Source organism: Alexandromys fortis, unplaced genomic scaffold, assembly GCF_014885135.2.
Source record: "Alexandromys fortis isolate MF-2015 unplaced genomic scaffold, M_Fortis_MF-2015_v1.1 scaffold_67, whole genome shotgun sequence".
NCBI classification, from domain to species: domain Eukaryota; kingdom Metazoa; phylum Chordata; class Mammalia; order Rodentia; family Cricetidae; genus Alexandromys; species Alexandromys fortis.
The window spans coordinates 9048037-9075825 of record NW_026067945.1 but is presented as its reverse complement, the minus strand read 5'-3'; the positions used below and the strand labels follow the sequence as shown (position 1 = coordinate 9075825).

The 27789-nt window shown below is 46.9% G+C and overlaps 1 protein-coding gene across 1 annotated transcript in view; it reads left to right on the top strand.

Annotated features, from left to right (window-relative positions):
- The window catches only part of Slco3a1 (solute carrier organic anion transporter family member 3A1), a 220127-nt gene that overhangs the window by 173721 nt on the left and 18617 nt on the right, over window positions 1–27789 (top strand). The window contains exons 6-9 of the mRNA XM_050149153.1: window positions 520–718; window positions 2577–2715; window positions 17339–17514; window positions 23017–23081. Of these exons, the coding sequence (XP_050005110.1) occupies window positions 520–718; window positions 2577–2715; window positions 17339–17514; window positions 23017–23081 (579 nt within the window). The remainder of the gene's footprint in view (window positions 1–519; window positions 719–2576; window positions 2716–17338; window positions 17515–23016; window positions 23082–27789) is intronic.

Here is a 27789-nt window from a genome sequence, read left to right as displayed (position 1 = left end):
TAGATAGATAGATAGATAGATGGATAGATGGATGGATGGATAGATAGATAGATAGATAGATAGATAGATAGATAGATAGATAGATAGATAGATAGATAGATAGATAGATAGATGATGGATGGATAGGAGATAGATAGATGGATAGATGGATGGATGGATAGATAGATAGGTAGATAGATATAGATAGATATAGATAATTAATACAAAGACCATACCATTGCTCCCCAAAATCTCCTGGATTTCACATCTAGGTCCCTAGCTTTCCGGATTCAACTCATGTACCATGTACGTTGGCCCCACGTACATCCTTTTGGATGGCACTAGGCATGGTGTGCCAGCATTGTGTGTTTTGGCTCGCAATGACTGACTTCCAAATCTGTCTCCCCTTGTTTTCTGGGAGTTCTCTGAGGACAGAAATAAGGCCCATCATGAAGACACTCGTTTCACATGAAGTCACAGGGCCCTTGCCACCTTCTAGCCCCTCTTCTGCTACTCACACCACATTGTTCTGCTTCTTAGGGATGACGGCAATCCCCTGTGCCTGCCTGGGCATCTTCCTGGGTGGCCTCTTGGTGAAGAAGCTGAGCCTGTCTGCTCTGGGGGCCATTCGGATGGCCATGCTAGTCAACCTAGTGTCCACGGCCTGCTACGTCTCCTTCCTCTTCCTGGGCTGTGACACAGGCCCTGTCGCTGGGGTCACTGTTCCCTATGGAAACAAGTAAGTATCTAAACTCTTAGCTTGACCCTGCCCAGGCACACCAGGGATACCAGGGATACCTTCACTGTTACTGTGGTTTACAAAAGTAGCTTAACCCTGCCCAGGGACTCTCTGACACAGGCTAATAGAGCTAGCTTGGTTGCTAGTGATGCTGAGAGGAAAAGCCCAGGAGACCTTAATTTCTTCTTGTCGTTGGAAGACTCAGCCTGTCCTCTGGGAGCTAACCTTTTCTCCACCGTAGCAGGGCAGTCGCTCATTCTCCAGTCCACTCACTCTTTCTGACATTTGACTTCAGGAATGATGCGAAGATAGAAAATAACAATAAACCTTATTTCGAAATTTAGTTGAAAATAAAAGACAGAATCAATTTCAATAATTCTTACGTGAGTTAGAAGCTGCCATCCGACTCACACAGTCATTACTAAGTCTGGCCCTTGGTGAGCAGGTTTAAGAGGTGGGGGGAAGAAAGGGACAGAAAAAAACAAGGTGGAGGTCAGGGGCCAGCCAGTTGCTATGGTGTCTCTTTCCTTTACACCCTGGCTGTTATCCCAGGACTGTGGACCTGAGTCCCCATAGCGATTGCTCTTCAAATAGATTATGGGGTTATATTATCTCTATGCCCAGTGTCTCCTTTCCTTGTGGGACTCTGAGACCACCCGGAGCTGTGGAGTCTAGCCCAGACCTACTGCACTGTGGCTACCCTGCACGTTAGTCAGGCTGTGGGGTCTAGCCAAGACAAGCTGCACCATGGCTACCCTGCAGGTTACACAATCAGGCTGTGGGGTCTAGACCAGACAAGCTGCACCGTGGCTACCCTGCAGGTTACACAATCAAGCTGTGGGGTCTAGACCAGACAAGCTGCACCGTGGCTACCCTTCAAGTTACACAGTCAGGCTCCTCCTCCAGGCAGACCACTGAGCTGCAGTAAGGAGCCTGGAGACTGGGGAGAGCTGGGTCTCAGCTGCCACCCTTTGAGAGTAGAACAGGAAGAGGCAGCTTCTCCCAGACCTGGGTGCACGTCAGGCAACCCCCCCCCCAGTTCCTCACACACAAGAGTCCCCTCCGGCTGGCAGTTCACTCTGAACAGCAGCCCTCACTGTGGATGGCCAACAGTACAAGCGGTAACTGCAGTGGTTAGAACTGCACGCACCGGGTCACGGTATAATGACACGGCGCCCAATAAACAACAAACAAATAAAAAGCTCAAGGCCTGCGATTACACGACCCAGCTCTCGCTCATTCTGCACACTCAGACACTATATACATCCAGGCAGACGATTCAGCTGGTCCAGCCTCGATTTCCCTTTTGGTCTCCCCTGTTTATGTGCTCTTGGTATCTGGTCTTTGTAATGCACAGGCGAGTATAAAACACCCTAGCACGCATTGTATTTCTTAGTACAGTGAACCCGTAGGAAGGTAGCTGTTGGAGCCAGGCTGGGCGTCCTATACGCAGGAGAGGGAGAAACAGACGGGCATGGGGGCCTCCAGCAGTGCAGAAGGAATTGTGGGTTAGGGCGGCCATCTAGAATAGTGTCCTTGAGTGGACAACCCTAAGCTGCCATCAGTCCATAGGGCACAAGGTTACAAACTACAAAACAAACAAATAAACAAACAACTCCCCTCCTCACTTTGATGGAAGACCTAAAGGGCTACAGCAGCGTGGGCTCTTGGCAGTGGCCCTGGACAGGCACTTGCAGGTCAGCCAGGGCTAAGACAGGAAGAATGAAAAGGGAAAGGACAGGCAGACCAGGGCAGCATGCTGAGCAAGGGTACCACAAAGCCCATCACAGCAGAATGCCCTCCACAGTCCTAGTCCACCCCAGCTTCTAACGAGTCCCCTTCACCTCTTCATTTCCAGCTCAGCGCGTGGCTCGGCCCTTGACCCCTACTCTCCGTGCAACAAGAACTGTGAATGCCAGACCGATTCCTTCACCCCAGTGTGTGGGGCCGACGGCATCACCTACCTGTCAGCCTGCTTCGCGGGCTGCAATAGCAGGGTAATTGAAACCTCGAGCTCCGGGGCAGGGGGTGGGTAGGATCCAGGCAGCGCCAGCTGCCCACAGTAGAGAGTCTTTGGCTGTTTCTTTGCCCTGGTCTAACAAAGAATCCTCCATTGGGAGGATAACAGGACAAGGCAGTTCCTCGGGCCTTTGCTAAGTCCAATGGGCTTCTAAAATACTCCCCAGAGCAACCAAAAGTAAAACTCAAAGGGAACTATGTACATGAAGCTGGAAAGAAGGGCATGGGGTACTCGCAAAAGGTGGCAGGGGATAAAGCTGTGTGCAATAATGAGCTGCCCACCACAGAATTAATTAATTAATTAATTAATTAATTAATTGGGAAGATGGGGAAACCCTGACAGGAGCTCGGCCCTGTTCATGCCTCTTTCCTTTGCCTCTTTCTTCCCGGTCCCTCTCTTCCCACCATGCCTTTCCTTTTCTTCCTCATTAACAACACATTTTTTTCATTTGGCCGCCAGCCCGCCATCGTCCCACATTCTGTGTGAATGCCTGGTGCCAAGTGACCTGCCATGTCGTCCTGTGGCTCCCGCCTCCCAGGTGCCCCTTCCACCTGTCCGTCGTATGCTCCATGCTGCCTTGCTCCAGTGTGGGCTGTCTGGGCTATCTGTCTTCTCGCCTGGACCTGGGCCGTGGTCACCTCGCTAGCCTTCCAGGGCTGCCCCCTCCTATGTCCTCACGCTACCGCCAGAAGGATTCCTGGGACACTTCAGATGCTCCTTCCCCATGCTGCCCTGTGGAGCACCGAGCCCCGTTCACATGCATCTCCAGCTGTCTCTTTGCCCTCTAGATCAGTGGTTCTCAGTCTGTGGGTCATGACCCCTGGGGGGGGGAGGCAAAAGGCCCCTTCACAGGGGTCACCTAAGACAGCTGGAAAACATTAATATTTACAATTCATAACAGTATCTGAATTACAGTTGTGAAGCCGCAACCAAAATCATTTTGTGGTTGGGGTCACCGCAGCATGAGGAACTGTATTCAAGAGTCTCAGCATTGGGAAGGTTGAGAACCACTGCTCTAGATGGCCGTTCAGTCTTCTCTCGCTCCTGTTGGACAACTCCTATTCATTCCTCAATGCCTGCTACTCTGAAATGATCCCCTCTTTCTCCCTTTGGAGCTCTTGCCTTTGAGTCTCCAGACGCCTGTTCCTTCCCGAGTGTGTTTGTTTCTTTTGCTGTAGCAAGCTGCTAGAAGTGTCTGTCTGACTTTGAACTTTGGCTCTCTCGAACTAGGGACACCGTTGCTCCAGAAATACTTGATAGTTTCTCAGACAGTATGCAGATGGGAAGGGAGAGACATTTGCCAGGGGGGCTGCTTTCAGGGAACTAATTCGAGTCATTTCTTTCCGCCCTGCCTTGCCTCCTGCATCTTAAGGAGCAGCAATTCCCTGAAAGGGTGGGGGAAAAAAAAGAATCATTTGTTTTCATTTTCAAAGATTTCATTTTTTTTGCATGCTTTTAAGATTTAGATTCCTGGCCAGTCATTAACATATTTCCTATAAAGAAAATAAATCACTGCGGATTGGGGGCGGGGAAGACCCAGTTTTATAAACTAGATGATAAAGCAATTTCTTTATGTGAGTAGAAGGCAATATTAAAAGGGGGTTGGGACCTGGAGAGCGGTTCAAATAAAAGCACAAGTTATTATTTCTCCTAAGAGCAACTTCATTGACATTTTAATATCCAGAATTTGTTGGCGGCTTCAGCCATTGTCCTGTGATGAACCCTTTTGAGTGACTCTTGGTAGACTTGTCCTGAGACCCAGCAGGCCTTTATTCTGGGAGAGGGGGGCACACTGACCCAAACCTGAAGAGGTTTGTTGAGTAGTGGCCTGTTCAAGCCACGTGTTCACTTGTGGCCACTGAGGCTGAATAGCTGGGAGGGGTGATTCCAGGACAGCAGGCTCAGGCTAATCTAGGGACTTGACACGCGTTCCCCAGATACCTGCTCTCTACTCTGTGACTCCGACCCTCACCTTGCCTGCTGGAGTGGCCATGGGGTTCTGCTTCTTGCCCACTGAAGCAGGCCTCTGGGTGGCCCTGGCTTCAGAGACAGTCTGTTCACCCTGAATGGGGTCATTGTAGTCGCTGAACCTTAAAAACAAGCCACTGGTGAGCTTGCAGGAACTGCAAGCTGAGAGCCTGGCTCAGGCCAGGCGCTGGGTTTCCCCTGCTCCACTCGCATCTTGTGACAAGGTGGCCTCCAGTCAAGAGGATTCTCAGGACGACATCCAAAAATGAGCAAAAAATCTCTGAGGCAGTATTCAGAAGAAATGCCAAGCGAGGGCTTATGTTCCTGGTGTTCCCCCTTCTCTCCTCCTCCTCTCCTTTTAGCTTCCTGTCCTTTTGGTCTCCAGGACTACTCGTCCCCACGTGAAGGGCCCCTCTTGCCTCTCCAATCTTCCATGGTTTCTTTCCCTTTCTCTAGAGGGCTCAGCCCTTCCCTTTAAGTTCCCTGGGCTCTTCTGGCCTGTCTGTATCTCTGCCTGTATGTGGTACTATGTATGACTGTTTGATCCAAACATGTGTTAGCTCACCAGGATCATACAGTAGCATGTGGTGGGGATTCTGGGACCCTCCAAGCCAAGCCCAGAATCTTTCTCTGTACTCAGCCACTCATTCTCAGGACGCTGACTTTTCCTACACGAAACAGCATCTTCGTGCTTGCCGCTCACATTCAATACATTTAGCTTTCATGTCTGCCCTGGCTGCCTCTCCGGCCTCTTCCTGCCTCCTAAGCAACCACTTGTTAAGTGATGCTCTACTGACAGACAGGCTCTTCTTTGCCCCAGGACCTTTGCCATGTCATTCATGCTATATAGGCTAGTCCCCTCTGTGTGTGCTGGTCCTGTCTTGCCTACCCACCAGGGCTCAGGCTCTCTTTGTAATTTCCCTGCTCCTACAACACTGTCTCCTACCTCAGCATTACTTCCAGACAATGTGTGTGTCCACCACACCTGTTCTCACCTGGCAAGATTTAAAGGTCAACGGTGCCAATGACTCATTGACTTCAGCATCACAGTCTCTTACTAGGCTTCAGAGATGGGGCTGTGTTATAAACCTTTGACCCCCACAGTGTCAGAACTCTGGACCAAGACTCAGACTTCCCAAGTGTCCCTTGACGTTCCCATGCAACCTCTAACAGGTAACTCCAGTGGATAGCTCTTGAGCAGTAGCTGGCAAGCAGGTAGACAGGATGGTCCTAATTTCAAGGTGCACCTTTGTCCTTACAATATTTACATTATCAGGACCCATGGAGAGTCTACTCCAGGCCTGCATTAGATGCAAACAAGCCAACCAATCCGATCATTGAGATGCTAATGAAACCCAGTCAGCATCAACCATTCCTATCTTTACTTTCTTTATGGTCTTAGTTGGGTTTTGTTTGTTTGTTTTTGATTTTCTTCTTTCATCTCTCAAGCGATAGCAGTGGAACTTTCTAGCCTGCATTTGCTCTTCCGTTTCTAAACCTTGTCATTGCCTGTGGTGGGGAGGGATGGCAGAAAGACGGAGTTAATTTTATCAGCCTCCTTTGGTATGAATATATTGCATAGATTGTTTGCAGACCTTTCGCTTTCAGAAGTAATTATTCAGCAGAAAGCATGTTTGCACGCCGGAAGTTTGGCCCGTTGGATGGCCTGAATAATTGACTGGAGTGGGAAAACAGCTTTTATTAGCTACCAATAGGCTAAAAGTCAATATAAGCCAAACAGAGCAGTTTGTAGGGTGTAAGTGACAAGTGGCTAATCTACCCCCATCCAGGTCACAAAATATCTACTGAGTGAATAGGTCCTAAGCAAGGAGAAGGATTCCTCCAAGGAGCATGCTGGGATCTTGTGATTCCACCTGGCAGGCTTCAATCCAGCCACATCTTAGAATCCCTGGGGACTTTTATAACAGAGAGTCTGAGCTATACTCAGAGAGTCTTCCTTCCTTATTTTTGGCATGTGATTTTTTTTAAGCCTCTCAACTGTTCTTAATTTGCGACCAGGGTTGGAAGCCACTGTGGTAATATACAGTTTCTCTACCTTGGCCTTGCTGATACTTTGAGGCAGACAATTCTTTCTCCCTAGGAGCTGTCCTGTTATACCACATCAAGGATGCTTAGCCACATTCTTGACATCATCCCCCAGCCTTTCAAGTTTATCTGGCCACCACAGATGTCGTGAGACGTGGCCGCGTGTCCCCGGGGACACGGCAACCCTAGAAGAGGCGAGGTGTGTACTGGGATCTCCAGCCTTGAGCTGTTGCGCTCTCTTCCGCACGTGCCAGATGGAGCGTCGGAAATGTCCTGTCAGCGTGTGCAGCCCATGCAGCTGGTGCATGCTAATTAGGCTCGCACACCCTAAGGACCCATTTCTGGTGGGCTAGGCAAGATTAAACTAAGCGTTTAGCTCGGAGGCTTTGTATGTGGATCTAGATTTGGGCCTCTGTTGGAAGGCTGGAAGGTAGCCAACGAGTGTTCTGCAGCCATGAAAGGCAGCAGGAAGTTAGCTGCAGCTAAGACCTGGCTCGTCCTTCCCTGTTCTCTGTGTAGTCATCATCCTCACCGACAGCCACCCTCTTGCCTCAGCCACTCTTTCTTCTGTGTCCATTTTCTTGTCTGATCCAAAGGCTTGAGTTTGTGAACATCTCTCCCATAGCATGGGCCAGCTCCCCAGCACTGATTTAACAATCTGTGCTCGTCCCGGTAGGACCTTGGGGACACTCAAATAAAGCCCTGCTAGAGTTTTACCAGCTGTGACACCTTCCACATCTCAGGCCCAGTGCTAGGCGTCACAAATGCAGAGATGAATCAGGTTCAGGGCCCGTATTTCCTGTACAATGGTGTTTGTACACTATGGTGTTTTCTAGAAGCTTGTACAAGAAAGTAACAAAAAACAATATTCAGTCCAGCTTTATAGTTGAGTTAAGTGAAAAGAATACATCAGAAAACAATAGACCATGAAAGAAAAATCTTCCAGTAAAGAAAAAGAAAAAATGGAAAAAAATATATGTAGAATTTTTTTTGTCTTATTGCTTTTTTGATTATTTGTTCTGATTTTCATTTTGGTATTTTTGTAGGGGGTTTTGTTTGAAAGAAAGAGAGAAAAAGAATATGAAATTGGGTGGGTAGGCAGTCAGGGAGCTTCTGGTAGGAGTTGGGGAGGAAACATGATCAAAATGTTAAAATTTTAATATATATGTAAATAAATAAAATTTCATCTTAACTGTATATGTAAGTAACAACAATTAATGAGAAAAGATGACATAAATTTGAAAGAGAGAAAAGAGGTGTTTATGGGAGGGCTCAGAAGGAAGAAAGGGAGGGGGAAAATAATGTAATTATATTATAATCTCACAAAAGAAATGATTTTAAATAAAAGATTGGGGAGTAGGGAGGTAGCTGAGTCATGTAAGCATGAGAAAAAGAATTTGATATCTCAGATTCATGAATGCAGCAGAACGTGGCAATGTGTGCCTACAATTCCAGGGCTAACCAACTGGGGGCAAAGGCAGATGGATCCCTGAGGAGCCAAATTGGTGAGCTTACGTTCACAGAGACCCTGTCTCCAAACCATAAACAAATTGAGAGCGATTGAGGAAGACAGTCAATGTTGACCTATACATGCACATGCATGTGCAAATATAAACACAAAGGAAAAGCTGGATGAATCTATAAGCAGTTGCTTGTATCGGTTGATGACTACCTCGATGGGGAAGTAAGAAAATGGGTTTTGTCCATTTCTTTCGGATTTCCTGCGTATTTTGGAATTGCCCCAAATGATCACATATTGCTTTTCTAAGAAGGGAAAGTTTTATTTTTAAGGTCCAGTATTAAAAGGAAGTTAAATAGAAATACCATTTAAATATAAGGAAGTGGTTAGGTAGCCCACTTAGAGGCTATTATGCTGTTATGCCCCTAGGGTAGAAATTAGCTCTGTGGGAGACTGGCTAGAAAGAGAGGGGGGTGGCCTTTGTCCCAGGGCAGGACTTTGTCCTGAGGGTGAGCAGGCATTTGCCTGGTGGTCCAGCCTTGAGGGACATCCCCGCACAAGTGTCCTAGGGATACACTAGGAGTGTGGGCCAGTAAGAAGGTGCTTGCCTAAGTTGCACAAGGGCTGGCTACTACATAATAATAATATTTTTAAGTGGTAATAATAAATGTGTTTAGAAGTTTGAACCAGTATGGCAGGGATTTGACATCGAGAGACAGAACACAGGAAGGAGAGACACAGGGTCCGGGGTTCACTTGAACCTACGGTCACATCCCCCCTTTCAGTGCTATCCTCTGTGTCCCACCTGTGGTGGCAGATCCACAGTAGACCTGCCTACTCCCCAAAAAGCAGCCCTGTGGCTGCCCTCCAGCAGGAGGTAAGTCAGCTCTGTTGGGACAGGCCCCAGCCCTGGTCCTACAAGGGAGGGTGCAGGTAGACCAGGTCTTCCCCTCTCCTTGGCATCTTTCCTCCTGACCACTTGATCTTTCCATCAGTGATCTGCCAAGGAAAGGGGGGCAGAGTATCTTTCTTCTCATGGTTATTTTTTTTCCAGATATCTCTGCTAGGAGCTGGGGGGGGGGGGGGTCACTAGGGTTCTTCATAATGAGGAATGAGTTCCATACATGGAAATACCAGGTTTTGTCCCTGGCATCCTAATAATGAAGAGGTAAAGGACTGGGGCATGGCCCCGAGTAGACAGGGACATTTCTCTGAGAATGGCAGCGTCCTCCTAGGCCTAGATTCCTTCACAACTCACCGAAGCTCTTCACACAACCCCGGCTGTTTATTACTCCTTTTTTTTCGTAGTTAACACTGTACCACCTCATTATTACTTAAAATAGTAATAATCAATACATTAATATTTAAAAAATGAAGGTTTTCCAGGCAGAATCAGGAGGAAGCCTGGCTTACATTGACACTCAGGCTGGAAAAATCCCTGCTGGACCACAAATTAGGGAGCAGTCACAACTTCCTGACATCTTAATGCTTCCAGAGTAACGACGCTAGCCATGTACCTCTCAAGTTTTCCTGCAAGGCTCTCTCACCAGTGACATCATCCCGCCCACACCATGCCCTCGCGGACATAAGCCGTCACCCTGGGAACCCATTTCTCCCGGCCCATTCAGAATCGACCTATCAGTACTTGAATGATGGGCCGCACAAAACGGCAGCAACTTCATTTGCCACGATTTGTAAAGCACGCTGACGAGTGTCTTGTTCTTGTAGGATGAGCTGTCAAAATAGCGCGCTTGCCTTTTCCCTCATCAGTAGAAAAACATCCAAGACCCAGGCAATCAATTTTTTTTTTTTTGCACTGATGGTCTCCAGCTTTTATTGTCATTGTGATTATCTTTCCCTGCCTTCTTGCATGTGTTAGAAGCATTTCTCCTTTGAAATCAGTGGCCGTATGTGGGATCCAAAGGATGCAGCCTGCAGATATGGGCAACTGCTCGTTCATTGATTTCTTCCTTTATTTTTTTTACTGGTGTTGAGTTTTTAATTTTTAAAATAGACACGGCATTTGTAAGTTTTAAAACCATCATGGACAAAGGCAAACCAATAAGAATCCTTGCCTCCTCCTCTGTCCTCTCTTCACTTCCTTCGCAGCCTGCCAACAGACCGTACCCACCATAGGTGCAGGCACGCCGTTGAGTGCCCCTTATCTGAAATCCCTTTATGGTAGTTTAGGGCTTAGGGTTCTTATAGATTTTATAGTCTTTGCATGTGTGTCATGAGATATTAATAAAATGTGACCAAGAGGGATGCTTCATGGGTTGGGGAGATGGTACGATGCATAAGAGCCCTGACTGCTATGTACACCTGAATTTGAGCTCAAATCCAAACAGCCAAGCATGGCGCATGCCTGTAACCTTAGTGCCATGGCAGGCAGTGACAGCTCAACCCACTGTTCATTGCCAGGCTAGCAAAGGCAGCAAGGTTGAGCTTCAGTGAGACACTCTGACTCAAGGTGTTAATTGCCGAAAGTGATGGTGTGAGAAACCTGGACTTCTGCATGCACATGCATGGACACACGCACTCACAGACACAGGTGTGTGTGTGTGTGTGTGTGTGTGTGTGTGTGAGAGAGAGAGAGAGAGAGAGAGAGAGAGAGAGAGAGAGAGAGAGAGAAAGAGAGAGAGAGAGAGAGAGATACAACCACAGGGGGCTAAGAGGTCCTTGGAGATGCTGAACGTACTGTATTTTGGTTGCAGCCACTCCCATGAAGCCAAGTGAATGACATAAATTCAGGGAGTCATGTCAGTGCTCAAAACATTTTGGATTTGGGTATTCTGTATTTCATATCTTCATATATTCTTACAGATTTTCAATGTGCCTAGAAGGTCCTTCTTGTTCCTGTGTTTTAGATTTTTAGTTAAGGTTTTATGTTGGGCCTCTTTCCATAAGACCAAAAAAAGTACTTTTTTAAAAATAGCTTTACAGTCTTCTATTATGTTGACCCAATAGAGCCCATTAAACCAGAAATAGTTAAATATTTAGATAGCCATCAACTCTTGCAAACCGCAGTTGGTTTATGTCATTCATCTGTCACCGTGGGCCTGGGCCAGCCTATCTGCTAGACAAGTCCTTGTGAGATTTGCAAGCCAGCAGCTCCTTCTGTCATCTTGTTCAACAAGCTTCTCGGGCCCTTTCTGTGAGCACAGGGGCCCTAATTGTCCACATGAAGAATGACAGGGTATTTTAATGACAGGAAAGCTAGATACTGATACCTCATACTGTGACAGAAGACACAGAATTCAACTCTCTGGGGTCAATAGGGACTACATCCCTTCCCAGAAAAAAAAAAAAAGCCATACGGTGCAAAGATATTGCCTTGGAATAGGGGTGATAAACCCAACCCTCATTAGACAAAGGAGCTTACACCTGTAATCCCGCACTTAGGAAGAAAAAAAAAACTACATAGTGAGTTTGGGGTTAGCCTGGGGTACTTGAAAGAAAGACACAGGGAGGGGAAGGAATGGGAGAGGGAGAAAGTGGTCTCTAGCTAAGTTGGGAATCATGAATAAATTGGGAATATAGTACAATTTCTTAGTACTTCACCATCATAGTATCTGCCAGAGGAAGGTCTAGACACCTGTCATTCGGTCCACAGAATGTTCCAGAAGCATCTTTAATTTGCATCGTCCACTGGAGGGGGGAATGAGCATCCAGCCTCCTTTATTAAACTGAAGTGAACTATTTTCTCATACTCAGCCTGGCTTCCCACTGCTCAGAGCTTCTCATGTTTGGGTGGGGGGGCTCCTACTAATACTGTTAGAAGTCATCATGCACCCTGGGGAAAGTGAAGCCTCCTCAAATCCAATTGGTTCATCAAACAGAAAAACACACCCCGTGTGTTCTTGCTCTGATGACTCAGGCTTCTAACCTCTCCTCCTTCTGAACCCTTTTCCCCATGAATCAGACCCAATCAGTTCTTGTGTAGATCCTTTGGACGGATTCCATCCATTTCCAGCTTTGCGTCCTCACTGGTCCTATCCTGGTCTCCAGCATCCCTCTCTGTGTGCAGCCTGAAGCTCCCTCCCTCCTTCCCTCATTCTATTCAGAGTGTTGTGGGGAAGTGCCGCAGACAAGCTGACTTATAAACCATAGTAACCGATTTCTTTTGGTTCTGGAAGCTAGGAAGTCCAAGATCAAGACGCTGGCAGATTCTCTGCCTAGTGAAGGCCACTTCATGTCATTGAAAGATATAGTAGCTCTCTGTGGTCTCATTTATTAAAAGGAAAAACCATTCATGTGGGTTGTACCCTCATGACTCCATCCCCCCTCCAGTAGCTTCATACCCTCCTAAGTAGTTAGGTTTAATGGCACAAATTTAGAGAGGAGGACACACATTTTCCCATTTGTCCTGGGTTAGATCTGCTTGGTCCCCACCCCACCTTATCTCTGTACCCTGCCTGTCTCTGTTCCACCTTGCCTTTGAGACAAAGCGCATAGCATCTGACAGCGCTGCTGTCTTGCTTTGCTCATGGAATGTCAGCTGGACAGGTAATTAGCTTGTCTACACCTACACAGAGCTCCGCAATCATGCCTCATTCATTTTACTGCCTTAGAGACACTTAGACCCCTAGCTCCCACTAGGACCTAGAATTTGCCAATTCAGCCCTCTGGCTAGCCCAACGGCCCCAGGGACCCACCTGGCCTGTCACCACAGTGCTGGGATTACAAACTTGTGCCACTAGCTTCATACATTGGTGCCGAAAAACAAACCCAGGTCCTTGGAGTTGGAGAGATGACTCAGAGGTTAGGAGCACTTGTTGCTCTTGGAGAAGACTGAAGTTCAGTTTCTGGCACCCATACAATGGTTCACATCTACCTATAACTCCAGCTCTGTCCTCCATGGGCACTGTGCACACATGATACACATGCATACATGGAGGAAAAACACTTATACACATTTTTATACACATACACACATATATAATATATAATATATATAGTATTTAATAGATATAATCTAGGTCGTCATGTTTACCAACTGAGCTATCTCTCCAGTAACCTCATTTTTTGGCAAATGAAATACAGTGGGTTATAGCGTAGGTCTAGTTCCGAACTAAAGACAGACACAGATACCAAGACAAATGATTGATAAGCCCAACAAAGGTCACATGTCTTAATTCATGGGGTTCTGGCTTGGTGGCTGAGTTGCGGTGCTCTAACATATTTCTGCGTGTTTCTTGAGAAACCATACAAGCCAGCATTCAGATCATGTGGCATTCAGTCAGACAACCCGAGAGGAACTGTCCCCAATTATCCTTGGTTTGTCTAAGTCCCCATGGGTCTGAGGCCTTCAGTCACAGATGTTTTCCTAGCCAAGCTACTACATCGATCAAAGAAAGAGATGAGAGTAACTGGACCTGGGTCAGGGTTTAGATCCTTTAGAGATATGAAAGGTATCAGGACTTACGTACGCATTAAAACATTTTTGGGGTGGGTGAGCCAAACCGTCTAGTACAAATGAGAGTAAATTAGGTAACAAAACTACAGTGGCCTCCCTTCGTTAGCCTTAAAGTCGGGAGGAAGAGAGTTTGATGTGAGGTTAGGTGGCATCAGAATTATCACCTGGTTCCTAGGGAGCTGACCCTTGTTACTAAGAGATGGTAAAGCCAAGGAATTGGGGACTAGGAAGTCTCATCAGGAACTGATCAGGAAAACAGCCCATACAGTGTCTGGAAGAAGGAGGGATGAATAGAGAAATCGGAACTGTTTGAGTAGGAGAGATGAAGGGTGGAAAAGTGAGATGGTAGAGAAATGTACTGTCTCTGTGGAGATTTAGAGCTGATTGCAAAACCCAAGAAGCTGTATCCATAAGCCACATCCCTGAGCTTGCTCTGTTGCAGGACCAGAAAGGAGGACCTGGAGAGAGACCTGAGGAGTCAGGTCACAGGGGGCAGCATGGAAGCGCTGTTGGTCAGCAGGGTACCAGGGACACTTGTGTCCAGCCCTACTTCTAACCAATTACCTTCTGAGGGCAGTGGCCTCTTCTTAATTCACAGGGGAAGGGAAGTTGTTGCTCCCTCTGCCCTTTGTGGTTCCTAGCTGGGATGGATGCCTCTAACAAGAGACATATTAGCAAGAACAGAAAGGGAGGATATTCACACCACATGCCCTGGGAGGTACCCAGGGAAGTGAGTGACTCACACACAGGCAGCTTTGAATCCAGCCTTCAAAAAAGAAGGGGATGGGAAGGCTGGTGATGGGGAAGGTTATGGGAAGGCTGGTGATGGGGAAGTGACCAGGGAAGGGCACGGAAAGGCTGGCAATGGGGAAGGGACCAGGGAAACTATGCTCAGCACAGGGTTTGTTCTATGGATCTAGTTAGCACTTTCTCCATCGTCTCCTCTTCCTAGTACAGAAAGAAGACTCCCTACAGACAGAGATTTCTGAGCCGGTGCAGTGGTGTGTGCATGTAGCCTGGCTACTCAGGAGACTAAGACCAGAGGGTCGTTTGAGCTCAGAAATCTGAAACCAGTCTGAGCAACGAAGCAAGACTTCATGTCTCATTAAGTATAAACACAGTATTTCCTTTATGCAATAGGACCTTGTACACATAACCTTCATTTCTGTGGCTTCAGTGAACTGCAGATCGTCAGGGGGGAATTGTATCTGTACCAAACTTATACAGAATCTGCTATATCATATTCCCTAAGCAATGCAGTATAATGAGTATGTCCATAGTGCTGCATTGTATGAGATATAAAGTCATCTAGATATGGTTTATGCATACAGAAGGAGATGTATAGGATTTATACTATCTTCTATCCGGGATTCAGCCATCTCTAGAGTCTAGTATGTGTATGGTATCCTGGAACTCAATATTCTTAGATATGAAGAAACCACTGACTGCAAATTTCTCTTCAGAAACTGGTGGCTTCTGTGTCATCCCATCTTCTCCTGTGTCTGTAAATGTCTTCCCATGGCCAGCTCAAAATAATCCTTGTGCCAAAGAGGCATATTTTAGGGTAGTGTGATCTGGTCTCCTGTGGCTCCTGGCTTCCGCGCCATACTGTGTTTTCCTGCCCAGCTCTAAGCCATGCTAGAGATGGACCTCTGTGAGAAGCTCCCAGCCTTCCAAGGGCAAGTGTGTCAAGTAGGCAGCATATGTTCAGCTTGATAACGTGCGTCAGGAAAGGACATATCACATAGCCAAGGGGGATATGGACTAGAGATGAAGTTGAGGGAAACCATGAACCAATAGGAAAAGGTAGCCCTGAGTTGTTCCTGCATGTTAGCATGGGAAAGCGGGGAGACTGCCAAGAAAGATAGACAACGCATAGCCTAAAAAAAAAAAAAAAAAAAAAGCAAAAGGGAACCCAAGGAATGGAGGCCTGGGAGTCAGGAAACAAACGGAGCTTCTCTGAGAGGAGAAAGGATGCCACAGGGGATCTTTATGAGATCTGATTCATAGGAGCGGAGAGAGAAGCCGGTTAGAATGAGATGAGAGTGGAGAGGTACCAGCAGCTGGAGAGGTTTGCCTGTGACCTCGGTGGTGACGTCACATACTCTTCTCTCTGTAGAGGATGAGATGGCATGCTTCAGCTGGGTGGGGGGAGTCCTGCTCCTGGAAACGGCAGGGGCTAAGCAGTCGACCTGTGCCTTCTGAAACTGTTTTCTAGGTCTCATCTAGTACCGGGCATCTAGTACTGTGCTAGGAAATGCTCAGGAAAGTGCATCGAACACAGTCTTGTCCGGGACACTCCTGACTGACACTTCCCATCTCCTCTGTAGGGCAGGTTCAGGTCAGAACTTAGAGGGGAGAAGGGGAGCTTCTCAGCTGTAGGGGGGGGGCGAGAAAAGGGGTGTGGTGTTTATGTTAGATGTGGGAAAGCCAGGTAAAGTCTCCAGGTATAAGACAAGAAGTAGGGGATGTCAGACCTCAGCACCTGGGAATTGCCGTAAACACTCAGGTATATAACAGTACCATTTACACAGATGTCTGCCCTGGGCACACCATTTAGAAGAGGTATAGCCAGCCAGTACCATCTGTTCCACACAGCCATGCAGGGCAGCCATAGCGGGGGCGACACCCCTGATGCTATCTCATATTGGACAAGTACCCCATATCTGTAATGTATCCTGCAGCGAAAGAAAGGGGGAGCAGGAAAAGGAGAAGAAGGGAGAAGGGCAGAAGAGGAGAATCATAGACTTAGTTTGCCTGACCCCTCAGAAGTGTTTACCTGCTGGGCATGCGCTCAGAAAGCCGTGAATCATTGATGATTGTTTTCGCTTTGTATTCATTAAAGGCCTCTGCACTATTATTATCAAACCTTAATTGGCTTGGCACTCTGAACAGCCTCCTCCAGCCCCTGCTCCTCCCCCTGCGATCAGAAATTCCTGGAGCGAGCTGGCAAGCTTGCAGGAGAGTGTGAGAGCAAACCTTACTTGCGAACAGGGGCTGCTTGCTGATCCAGAGCCCCTCGGACGATCAAATGGAACCTGGTCGCTTTCCTTTCTCCTCTCTGATTCTATATTAATAAATGTATCCCATCAGACTCTTGCTCTGCTTCCCGGGAGCTACTGTCAGCTGCCTGGGATCCCTTAGCGCCCTCGGCTTCCTCAGCCACTGGGCAAGTGTTCCATCAGCTTCCTCCCACCAGGGTCTCGCAGGCACAATGGCTTCATGCATGACAGCGTGCCTCCTTTGTTCCGAGTGCCATGCCAGGCACTGAACCGGCAACAATATGTGGGTTACCTGATTTACTTCTTTTAATACACTTCGGTGTAATTATAACTGCATAAAGGGAAGACAAATTGGCAAGTAATTACGATGTTAATTTGGCAATGTTTTATCATATTGTAGAAGCACAGTTTCCTCTCTAATTGTATTGGGGGGACACATTTATCTACAGTGCAGCTTATTGGAGGTTTCTTCATAATGGGAATGAAATACACAGGAGACAGGAAAACCAGCTCTCCTCCCCATAAATATTACTTTATTTGCATGTGTTTTTTGCAGATTCCTTAAAAAGCTACCTCGCTTATTCAGGCCCAACTAATGGAATGCCACAGAATGTATAACTAGGCTGTGACAAGCTTAGCTGATGGATTTGCCTTGGGTGTGCAAACCAGAGATGGCCCCGGTTTAAAACGGCTGAACCTTCCCTTGCAGAACCTCACAGGCTGCGCATGCCTCACCACCGTCCCCCCTGAGAATGCCACTGTGGTGCCGGGGAAATGCCCCAGTCCTGGGTGCCAAGAGGCCTTCCTCACCTTCCTCTGTGTGATGTGTGTGTGCAGCCTGATCGGGGCCATGGCCCAGACGCCCTCTGTCATCATCCTCATCAGGTAAGCTGCCCAGTGAGTCCCGAGAACTTGGGAGTCAGCCTGGTTGGTCTATGCCCTTTCACCTGGCACACACCTGCAGGGCTCCTGCAGGTCAGAGCCATGCGAGTCCTGAAAGCAAGGCGAGATGGGGCCTGCAGCCGGGAACACAGCTGCTCTAGGCTAAGAGGAATCAATTAGGAGCCATCCATCAGCTGGGACTTCATAGCCCAACAGGACAGCAGTAGAAGGCCACTTCCATGGCCTCCCCAGGAATAACCTGAAGAGTTAGAGGCTCAGCCCCTCAGATTCAGAAGGAAGGCGTTGGAAGGCCAATCTGAAAAGCATTGCACACTGATGTTTTCAGCAGGCCTTGTTGGTGAAGTAAAATGAAGATCATGGGCTGGGGAGATGGCTCAGTTGGAAGTGGCACCTGCTTCACAAGCATGGGCCTGAGTTCATTCCCTAGAACCCCTATAAAACCTAGATGTAGTAGAGCATGCTCGTAATCACATGATAGAGAGGTGGGAGGTAAAAACTGGAGGATCCCTGGAAGCTTGCAGGACAGTTAGTCTAGCCTGCTCAGGGGAGTGTTAGGCCAGTGAGAGACCCGGTCTCAAAACTAAAGAGAGAAAGCTCCCAAGGAACAACATTCAAGCTTGTCCTCTGACTTACATCCATCCATCCATACATACATACATACATACATACATATGCACACCCACATAGATACACACGCACAAAGATTTGAAAATGGCATTAGGCTGATCAAATCCTTCTGTCAATTATCCATATGCCTTGGACACAACATGCCCCTCCCATGTCTGTGTCTGAGTCTGCTGTAGAGATTGCAGCACTGTTCTGTCTGCTTTCTGCCATAATCTGGAGACGAGAGGTTGACCAGCCAAAAGGTCAGCTGGTGCAGATGGTGTCTGCTCTTGTCTGCATAAGTGGTGGCAGTGACACAGCCAGGACTCTGTAGCCCCCTGGGTCTGGGAAGCCTGCATGGAGGCAGATGAAGTGCCCCCGGGTAAATTGATAACAATAGTCTCAGCAAGTTTCATCATTTGCAATGCTATTGCTATCTGGATTTGAACAAGGTACCCAGAAGAACACTGAGCCATACCCTCATGTCCATCTAAACCAGAAGAATGAACATATCCCACAGAAAGTCTCACCTCATTAGAAACATAGGCAAGGCAGTTCAAGGCCAAGGCCTGGGGATAGAAATGGGGAGCTTGGAGGCACTTGGATTTCTTGCACCACGATACCAACTGCTTTACCCAGCTCTCCCATTGCCTGAGCCCTCCTTGCCACATTCTCTGGTCTTGCTGGCAACTCTCCCGAATGTAGATTTATAGGAAGCCCTTGCGCGACCCAGATGGTCGTTAGCAATGTCTTAGGAATGTGCAGAGGCATTAAGGGTATAATAGCAAACTGGCATCTTACACTTAGGAAGTTCGACAAATTCATCCCAGTGCTTTGGAGGGCTGTGGTCAAATAAGTCAAATCACTTTTTGCTAGTGGCATTGAAAAGCCTATCAGTCTGCTCAGAAATGCAGTATTCCAGTGTAAGTCAAGAGCCATAAAAATATTCAGGCCCTTACAGTAACCTACCCCCCCATTCCTGGCCATTTATCTCAAGGAAATACTTCTCTACAAGAAAAAAAAAGCTCAATATAGACAGATTTTTTATTACAATGTTAACTATAATGGCAGAAACACCTGAATCGAAGCAGTGAGTTAAATTATGGAACCGCAGTTCCAGGAATAATGAAAAATCTTAAGGCTGTGAGAAGTGTTTATGAAATGAGCCATTGAATTTAAAACTGTACGTCCGTGGAAAGCGATTATATATAATATGCATATGAACAAACCCCATTGGGTTTCACGTATGAGTTTATGCTGACTGTATTATGAGCAGTTTATTTTTCATTAGAAATTCTCCTGAAACCGTATTGCAGTACTCACACACAGAAGGCACCAGAGATGGGAAGAGGGACCCTGGCCACCCTTAGTCGTGGCCGCTCCACTCCTTTCCCTCACCATGAGTTCCCACTCATGGTAAAATTTTCAGTATGGAGATTTCAGCTGTTTCCAAGCCTCCACTTGATAAACAGGTCTTGCCGCTTTCCAGGCAATGCTGGGTTCTTTTTAGATGGATCAAGAGCTGATGATCCCAATGACCAATGCTGACCACGTAGCTCTATGAACCCCTTGTTAGCTGTAGGCACAAGTTCACATTCCTGTTGAGAGGGGATCCTGTGCATCCTCCCATCCCTTTTACAGTCTCGCTTGGCGTCACCGAAATTCTAGGCAGGAATACGGCTGCCCCACGCAGGCTGACCACAGCAGATAACTTACCAGTCCTTGACTGATCCGAAGCTGTGGACTCATTCTTATGCCGGCCAGGGGTTGTCAACAGGGACAGTGGAGGAAGTGAGACTAAGGAAGGGGCTCACTTGGCAAAGCGCTGACTTCACAAGCATGAAGACCCCAGTTCATTTGCCAGAACCCTTGTAAAAATATCAGGCATGGTGAGGCATATTTGTAATCCCAACAGTGGGGAAGTGGAAAGATGGAAAGACGGGAGGATCCCTGGGGTTCGCTAGCCTGCCAGCCTAGCCTAACCGATACACTTCCTGCACATGGGAGTCCTTGTCTCTAAGAAGATGGATGCCATTCATAAGAATGATTCCTGAAGTTGTTTTCTGGCCCCTTATACAAACAAACATGCACTTGGATGTGTGCATGTGAGCACATGCGCACGCACACACACATGAACGCACGCATGCATGCACACATATACACACAGCATATTTAAAAAGAATGCTGAGAAGGAAGCCGGAAAGCGGATGGTCATTGGGCTGATGTTAAGTCTCATCTCTGGGCCCTTATTTTAAATTGCTGCATTTGCACCCTTGCAAACATTCCTGTTTTACCCATGAAGAAACTGGTCCAACCAGTGACCACACAATATTCTCAGGGTCTCACAGCCGGTATGTTAATGATGCTAAGCCTGCATCCCTGGTCTTTCCCAGATATTTAACATCCTGCCTGAGCCCTCCATTTCTTCCTAACTAAGATCCCTGGTTCTTAGAGGAACCAGCCTCTCCACAGGATATGAAGAAAGATCTTAGCACCTTCCTCACTTTGTTCCCGGTGACATGCCAGCTGAAAGGAAATCGCATTGCAAGTGATAAACACCCTAGCTCATTATAGCAGCGTGTTGTCCTGATAAGGAGATCTGCCTTTATTTGTGTGTCTTTCAAGTGAAGCCTTCGAATGAAAGTGCTAAATCTCTAGCCATGGAGCAGGAACAACATGAGGGACTTGGGTTTTGTTATGCGTGCCTTCCAAAGAGCCATAGTTCTGCCCAGAGATGTAGTTCTCATTACCTGGAGCTGGTATCTGGCTTGTCAGCCAGAGTCCTGAGGTGGTGATCCAGTGGAGGTCAGAAGCATGCTGCACTGAAGTCGTGCATCTGGACCACACTCTCCATAATTAAAAAGATGTCTTGCATTTCCCCGAGAATAGTAAAACCTGTTGGTTTTACTAGAAATCTTAGAATTTGGCAAACATTATAAAAGCTACTCTTACATAGTCTTTTGCACACTCCTATGACAAAATACTATATAGACACGGTAGTTTATAAACAATAGGAATTTGTTTCTCTTCAGTCTGGAGACCAGGATGTTGAAGAGCAAGGCTAGGTTAACTGGTGAGGGCCACTTCTGGTACAGAGATGACAGATTCTCTTTGTATCCCAAGTGGTGAAAAGATCTCTTAGACGTTTGTCCCCAGAAGGGCACTAATCTATTCCTGCAGGCCCCACCCTCAGGATTTAAGCACCTCTCAAAGGTCCCACTATCACTTTAGGGGTTAGGCTTGAATGGAAGAATTTGGGGACGAGAAAGTGTCCGTCTATAGCATATATGCAATTTCTTTTGGTTGTATGGTCACTTTTGACCTGTTATAACAAGAAGCCAGAAGCACGCACACCAAGGCTCAACCTAAGTCACAGATCACTGGATGACTGTCAATGGGTTGCTGGATAAATGACCTTGGGATCATTTAGGAATATTATTCTAGGCCTGGGAACATTACTCGGTCAGTTCAGTGTCTGTAACATAAGTACCAGAACCCGAGTTTATATTCCAAGCACCCACAGAAATACCAGACACAATGACCCTGATGGATCCCCAGTGCTAGGATGAGCAAGTTTTTGGAACTTAGGTTCAGTAAAAGACCCTGGCTCAAAAACAAGGAAGAGAGGGACTGAGGAAGACATCCGGCATTGACTTCTGATATTCTTCTCTCTCACACCACCCAGACAATAGACAATAATATGTACCTATTTTACCAGATACTCCATGAGTAACTCTGCTCCTAACCCTCATTTCCCCATGTGGCTCTGGTCTCTAGTCCTCCAGTCGTACTAAAATGCTCCAGCACGTGTAAGATTCAGCCATAATGACTGGCTCCATGCCTGGCCAAGTCTTTCAAGAGGTGTAGTCACATACACCCCTTTCTCCTCCCCTAAGGAGACACAGTGGTGACACTCTGCATAACCCAAAGCCCGCCCATGTGTGTCTTGTCCAATCTCTTTCCCTCGGAGTCCTTCACCACAAAACCACAGGTAGAGGTTCCCTGGGTGGTAAGCCAGAGACATCTGCCCAGCTTGTGGCCCACTTACGTATTCCCTCAGCACAGGCGGGGTGCTAGAGCTAAGTAAGTGTGGTTGAGATCGCAGAAGTAACCACAAGGTCAGTTGTTCTGAGCCTTGAGGAGAGCAGGCAAGCGTTGAATAAATCCTAGCTGGAAGCGTAAGAGGCATTATCCCCTGTGTGGATAATATAACCTGTCTGAAATCTGTCATCACTCTTAAACTGGCTCCAATGTTACTCCCCTTCCAAAAATGCCACACTCTGGAGAGAGCATGTGAGATCATTCTTAGGGACAATACATGGGCCAACCCAGGTCAGGAAGATTGAGTCCGCTCAAAGCAGAGTCTAGTGGCCAGCGGGAGGAACCAATCAAGATTACAAGGCACTAAAACTCGGTACCCACACCTCCATCCAAGCTGTCCCACCCGGGATGCCAATGCATGCAGACCTGGTGGGTCTTACAAACGGCCCCCAGAATGGTGAAGGTGTTCACGGTTCCGGCTGCTCTTCAGAAATTTGCTGAGCAGGTGTCCCACATTGCACATCCCCTACCCACCCACCTATGATGATTCTTCCCTGGAACAAAAGGACACAGCTCTGTGTATAGACCTCATCCAGCCTTCAAGCCCAAGTTATTTAAGGTAGAAAAAAAAAACCCACCTAATTTCTAAACTTATCTTGGCCTCACAGTTGCAGTCAATTTTTAGACTTTGGGCAAGGGGGAAAAAAAAAGAGAAGGAAACCGATTAGTCATTTTCTAAGGTAGGAGCTAATGGACAGCAACAAATAGCTCTGGGTCTGTTCATTAAAACGGAGTGATAAGAATCTTTTTTCTCCCCTCCGTCTCTTTTCTACGTAGGACAGTCAGCCCTGAACTCAAGTCTTACGCGTTGGGAGTTCTTTTTCTCCTCCTTCGTTTGTTGGGTACGTATTGTCTCTTTTTACCCTCCATAATGCACTGGATGTGTATAAGCAGGTAAGTGAGAGTTGGGGAAATTGTCCCTGTTCCTGAGTCGGCCTCTTTTCTTTTTCTATGATGTTTGCTTATCTGTCTCCCACGTTTGATTCCTGTTGCGATAACAAGGCACCCCGACACAAGCAACTTTAGGGGAGAAAGGATGTATTCCGCTTATAGTCCGTCGTTGCCAGAGGTCGGGGCAGCAGGAACCTGAAGCAGCTGGCCGCCTCCGTAGTTGAGAGTAGAGAGGGAATGAGCGCCTACGTGCTGATGTGCACCTGCCTCTCCCATCTTCCCATCGGTGTGCTTTCAAGGACCCAAACTCCATGGGACAGTGACACACCGAGGGGCTGTCCCCACTTCAAATAACATAATTAAGGCAGTTTCCCACAGCCATGCCCATAAGCCAGCTTGATCCAGACAGCCCTGCATTGAAGACTGCTTTCTCAGGTGATTCTAGGTCTGGCACGTTGACAGATTTCAACTAACTATCACCTGAAAGCTGAACATTTTGCTCCAAGTTCAGACAGCACCATTCTAGATCCCTGACCTCGCAGGCCTCACCTATTACCCACTTGGGTCCTCATGCCGCCCTGAATTTGCATTAGCTAAGGCGAAAGACAGTGGCACCGAAAGAGAGGAAACTTTTAGTGATACAATTTGGTCCTAATTTGCTTTCTATTACTATAATAAGCACCATGCACCATGACCCAAAGAAACTTGGGGGAGGGAAGGGTTTGTTTGGCATACAGGGATCGCAGCCTATCACTGAGCCTAACCTGAAGGCAGGAACTGAAGCAGAGGCCGTGGGTGAACAGTTTTCAGGCCTGCTTGGTTTGTGTTCCTACACAATACAAGGCCACATGCATAGGAGTGATACCAGCTATGGTGAGCTGTGTCTACTCAAATCCATCATCAGTCAAGAAATTGTCCCACAGACTTGCCTACCGCTCAACCTAGTAGAGGCATTGATTGCAAATGAGGTTCTCTCTTTCCAGACGGCTCTAACTTGTGTCAAGCTGACTAGAAACTTCCCATTAAGAAGGCCCTGAGCAGCCTGAGACAGGTTTGCTTTATGAGCCGCCTCCCATAAGAGGCCACAAACCCATCACCTTGCAGCCTTCCGGGTTTCCCCAAATGTATTTGTTCACCTTGAGTTTCCAACAGGTGGCCTGACCCCACCTCTGTCACACTTTTCTCCTTATGCCATGCTGTTACGTCACGAATATCTGCTTTTCAAAACCAAGGTCAAAATGATTTGAGTGAACTTTACATGGGAACTGAGGGCGGAAAGGGAGGTAACTGTGGCCTGCACCTTAAGAGTGAGCATAAAGCTCTCTCTGGCAGTCTGTAGTCATGGATGGGCACAAAGATCTGGCACTAGAAACGTGAGGTTTGTAAAAGCATTTTTCCATCGGCACCAATGCCCAGCAGCTGGGAATTAGTTAATTCAGTGATGGTCTGCAATCCTGGTGGGAACCATGCCTCCCTTTTAAGTTCTGGAAAGAAGAATGTGTCTAGACTTAGAAAGGACCTGTGACATGGGGAAGGGACAAAGGTGGCCTACTCTCCAATAGATTCAGATGCTTATAAAGTATGAATAAATACGGAAAAATATTGGGAAGATAAACATCAAAATGGTACCAGATAGCTTTAAGTAATAAGATTTTATGTTTTCTAAATTGAAACTTTTGACGATCTATACAGATATATTACTTTTATAATGCTGTTAATTCCTATATAAATGGTAAAGGAACACCCCAAGAGTTTCCTCCCTCCATCGTCTGTGGTAATAATCGTCCCCATCATTATCCCTGTTCCCTGTGTCGCAGGTCTCAGGATCAGTGTGTGTTGATGTACGGGGTCGGGGGAAGGCATATAAATGGCTTCCTTATCTTATTTCTGTTTCATGGGAAATAGAAATACATAGCTGTGGAGATGCCCCAGATGAAAAATTTTAATCCATCTTTCAAATTAAAATATGTGGATGTTTTTGGGATACTGTGGTAGCTTGAAAACTTCTACCACCATAGATACAATGATGCTGATTTTTTTGTGTGTGCCATTGGAAGTGGAGCCAAATGTGTTATCACATCTCCTGCCCTCAGTGGTCAAGTAGCTGGAGAGATAGAAGGACATGAAATACCAATAAGTTATCAGTCCTCCTTTTGGAAAGTGTTAGAACTATCCCACAGATCGTGATGCCACAAGATGACATTTCCCAAGCACCCAGGCCATACTAAGACAGGTGACCACAGCCCTGCCCTTGAGAGTTTCTCCATATCGGCTCAAAAGAAAGTGGATGTTATACCCTCATCTGTAGAGTTTCTCTAGTGGTCACTGCATCTCCAAACCATGTTAAAGAGTCTGCACATGATCTGAAATACCAGGGCTAGGGAGATGTCCTGGGCAGTAAAGGACTTGCCTCACGAGAACGAGAACCCATGTACTGATCCCCTGAGCCCATATACAATGTCACAAGAATGAGGACCGAAGTTCTGATCCCCTGAGCCCATATACAATGTCACAAGAACGAGAACCCATGTTCTGATCCCCTGAGCCCATATACAATGTCACAAGAATGAGGACCCATGTTCTGATCCCCTGAGCCCATATACAATGTCACAAGAATGAGGACCCATGTTCTGATCCCCTTGAGCCCATATACAATGCCACGAGAACGAGAACCCATGTACTGATTCCCTGAGCCCATATACAACGTCACAAGAATGAGGACCCATGTTCTGATCCCCTTGAGCCCATATACAATGTCACGAGAACGAGAACCCATGTACTGATTCCCTGAGCTCATATACAATGTCACAAGAATGAGGACCCAAGTTCTGATTCCCTGAGCCCATATACAATGTCACGAGAATGAGGACCCATGTTCTGATCCCCTGAACCCATGTATAAAAGCTAGGTACCATGGTGCATGCCAATAATCCTAACAGTGACTCAGGAAATAGAGACAGGTAGATCCCGGGAAACACCAGGCTAGCACCTAGCCCAGCAGGTCTCAGCCTGTGGATCGTGACCTCTTTGGGGCTGAACAACTCTTTCACAGGGGTCACATATCAGATACCCTGCATAATGGATATTTATATTACGATTCATAACAGTGTCAAAATTACAGTTCTGAAGTAGAAACAAAAATGATTTTATGATCAGGGGGCACCGCAACATGAAGAACTGTATTAAAGGCCATAGCATTAGGAAGGTTGAAAACCACTGGCCTAGACTATGGGGAAGAGTCACAAGGTAATGAGAGACCCCATCTCAGACAAAATATGGACATGTGGACAGTGCCTGAGGACCAGCACACCAAGGATAAGTAGATATATGGGCCTACCAACGAGGATAGGTAGATAGATGTGTATACCAACAAGGATAGGTAGATAGATGGGCCTACCAACAAAGATAGGTAGGTAGATAGATGGGCATACCAACAATCTAGAAAGCCTCCTTTGGGAAAGTGGTAGAACCATTCCACAATAGTTACACCAGCTGACACTTCCATAACGCTTCTGTTATTCTGAGCTTCCAGGCCATAGCCAGATGCATACACACATATATTGCAAAAACAGGATCCTTCATAATAATTTTGATAGCCCCAAAATTTTAAAAGAATAAGACGTTTCTGAAACTTATAGAATAACTGAAGACAAAACCGAAAACTGACGTATCTTAAGAGGTGATTCACTTAAGATAAACACTCACCGCTCTGAAGTCAGTCAACGCAATCTGTCTGTCTGCCTCAGGGAGAGCAGGCACCATCCATCGGGAACAGGGACGTTTCCATTTCTGTGACTGTAAGCCAGAACAAGAGATAACTTTATCATTATGGCCCATTACACGCATGCATATGCATAGATATAGCTGAGACAAAAATTTCACGGGGAAACGTGTGCAACACATTCACATATGCTCTGTTCCTCTCCATGCTTTACGAAAAGTTGGTCATGACCCAGCATATTGGATTCTATCGCCCATTATGGGTCACAAATCAGTTTGGAAAACCCCTGCGCTAAGAGGATACGACACTGTCTCATCGTTTAATTAAAAGCGGCTTAGCAGAAAAGTCTTGGCATCTGGCCTAATTCCATCTCCTCCAGAACCCTATAAGATTAATAGCCATTATTGTTAATGTGAGGCCAATGAATAAATCAGATCCTATGACACCGCCAGCCTTCGTGGTGCCCCATGTGGGTAATGGGAATACGATGGGGACATTGAAGTTGAGTGTGGCAAGATCTGTGCTGGAGTCTGCGCCGGGACAACAGTGACTTGGGGAAGGGCCACCTCACTTTTACCTTGGGATTCGGGCATGATGTCCTGAGCGGAGAGTAAGATTGTGAAGATATTTAGGAAGAGGAAAGAGTGCTTTAGACAGGGGGGCCTACAGGGGTAAAGCTTCCAGGATCCTGAGATCTTGGCGAGGGAAGTGGGGTAGGACTGGGATAGCGTAACCCGGGGCTGGTGAAGGTGGTAAGCTAGGAACTTGATGGGAAAGGTCTCCTGTCGCTTGGGTAGCTTTGATCTTTTTCTCTAGGACAAATAGAACCTGCAGATAGATAGATAGATAGATAGATAGATAGATAGATAGATAGATAGATAGATAGATAGATAGATGGATGGATGGATGGATGGATGGATGGATGGATGGATGGATGG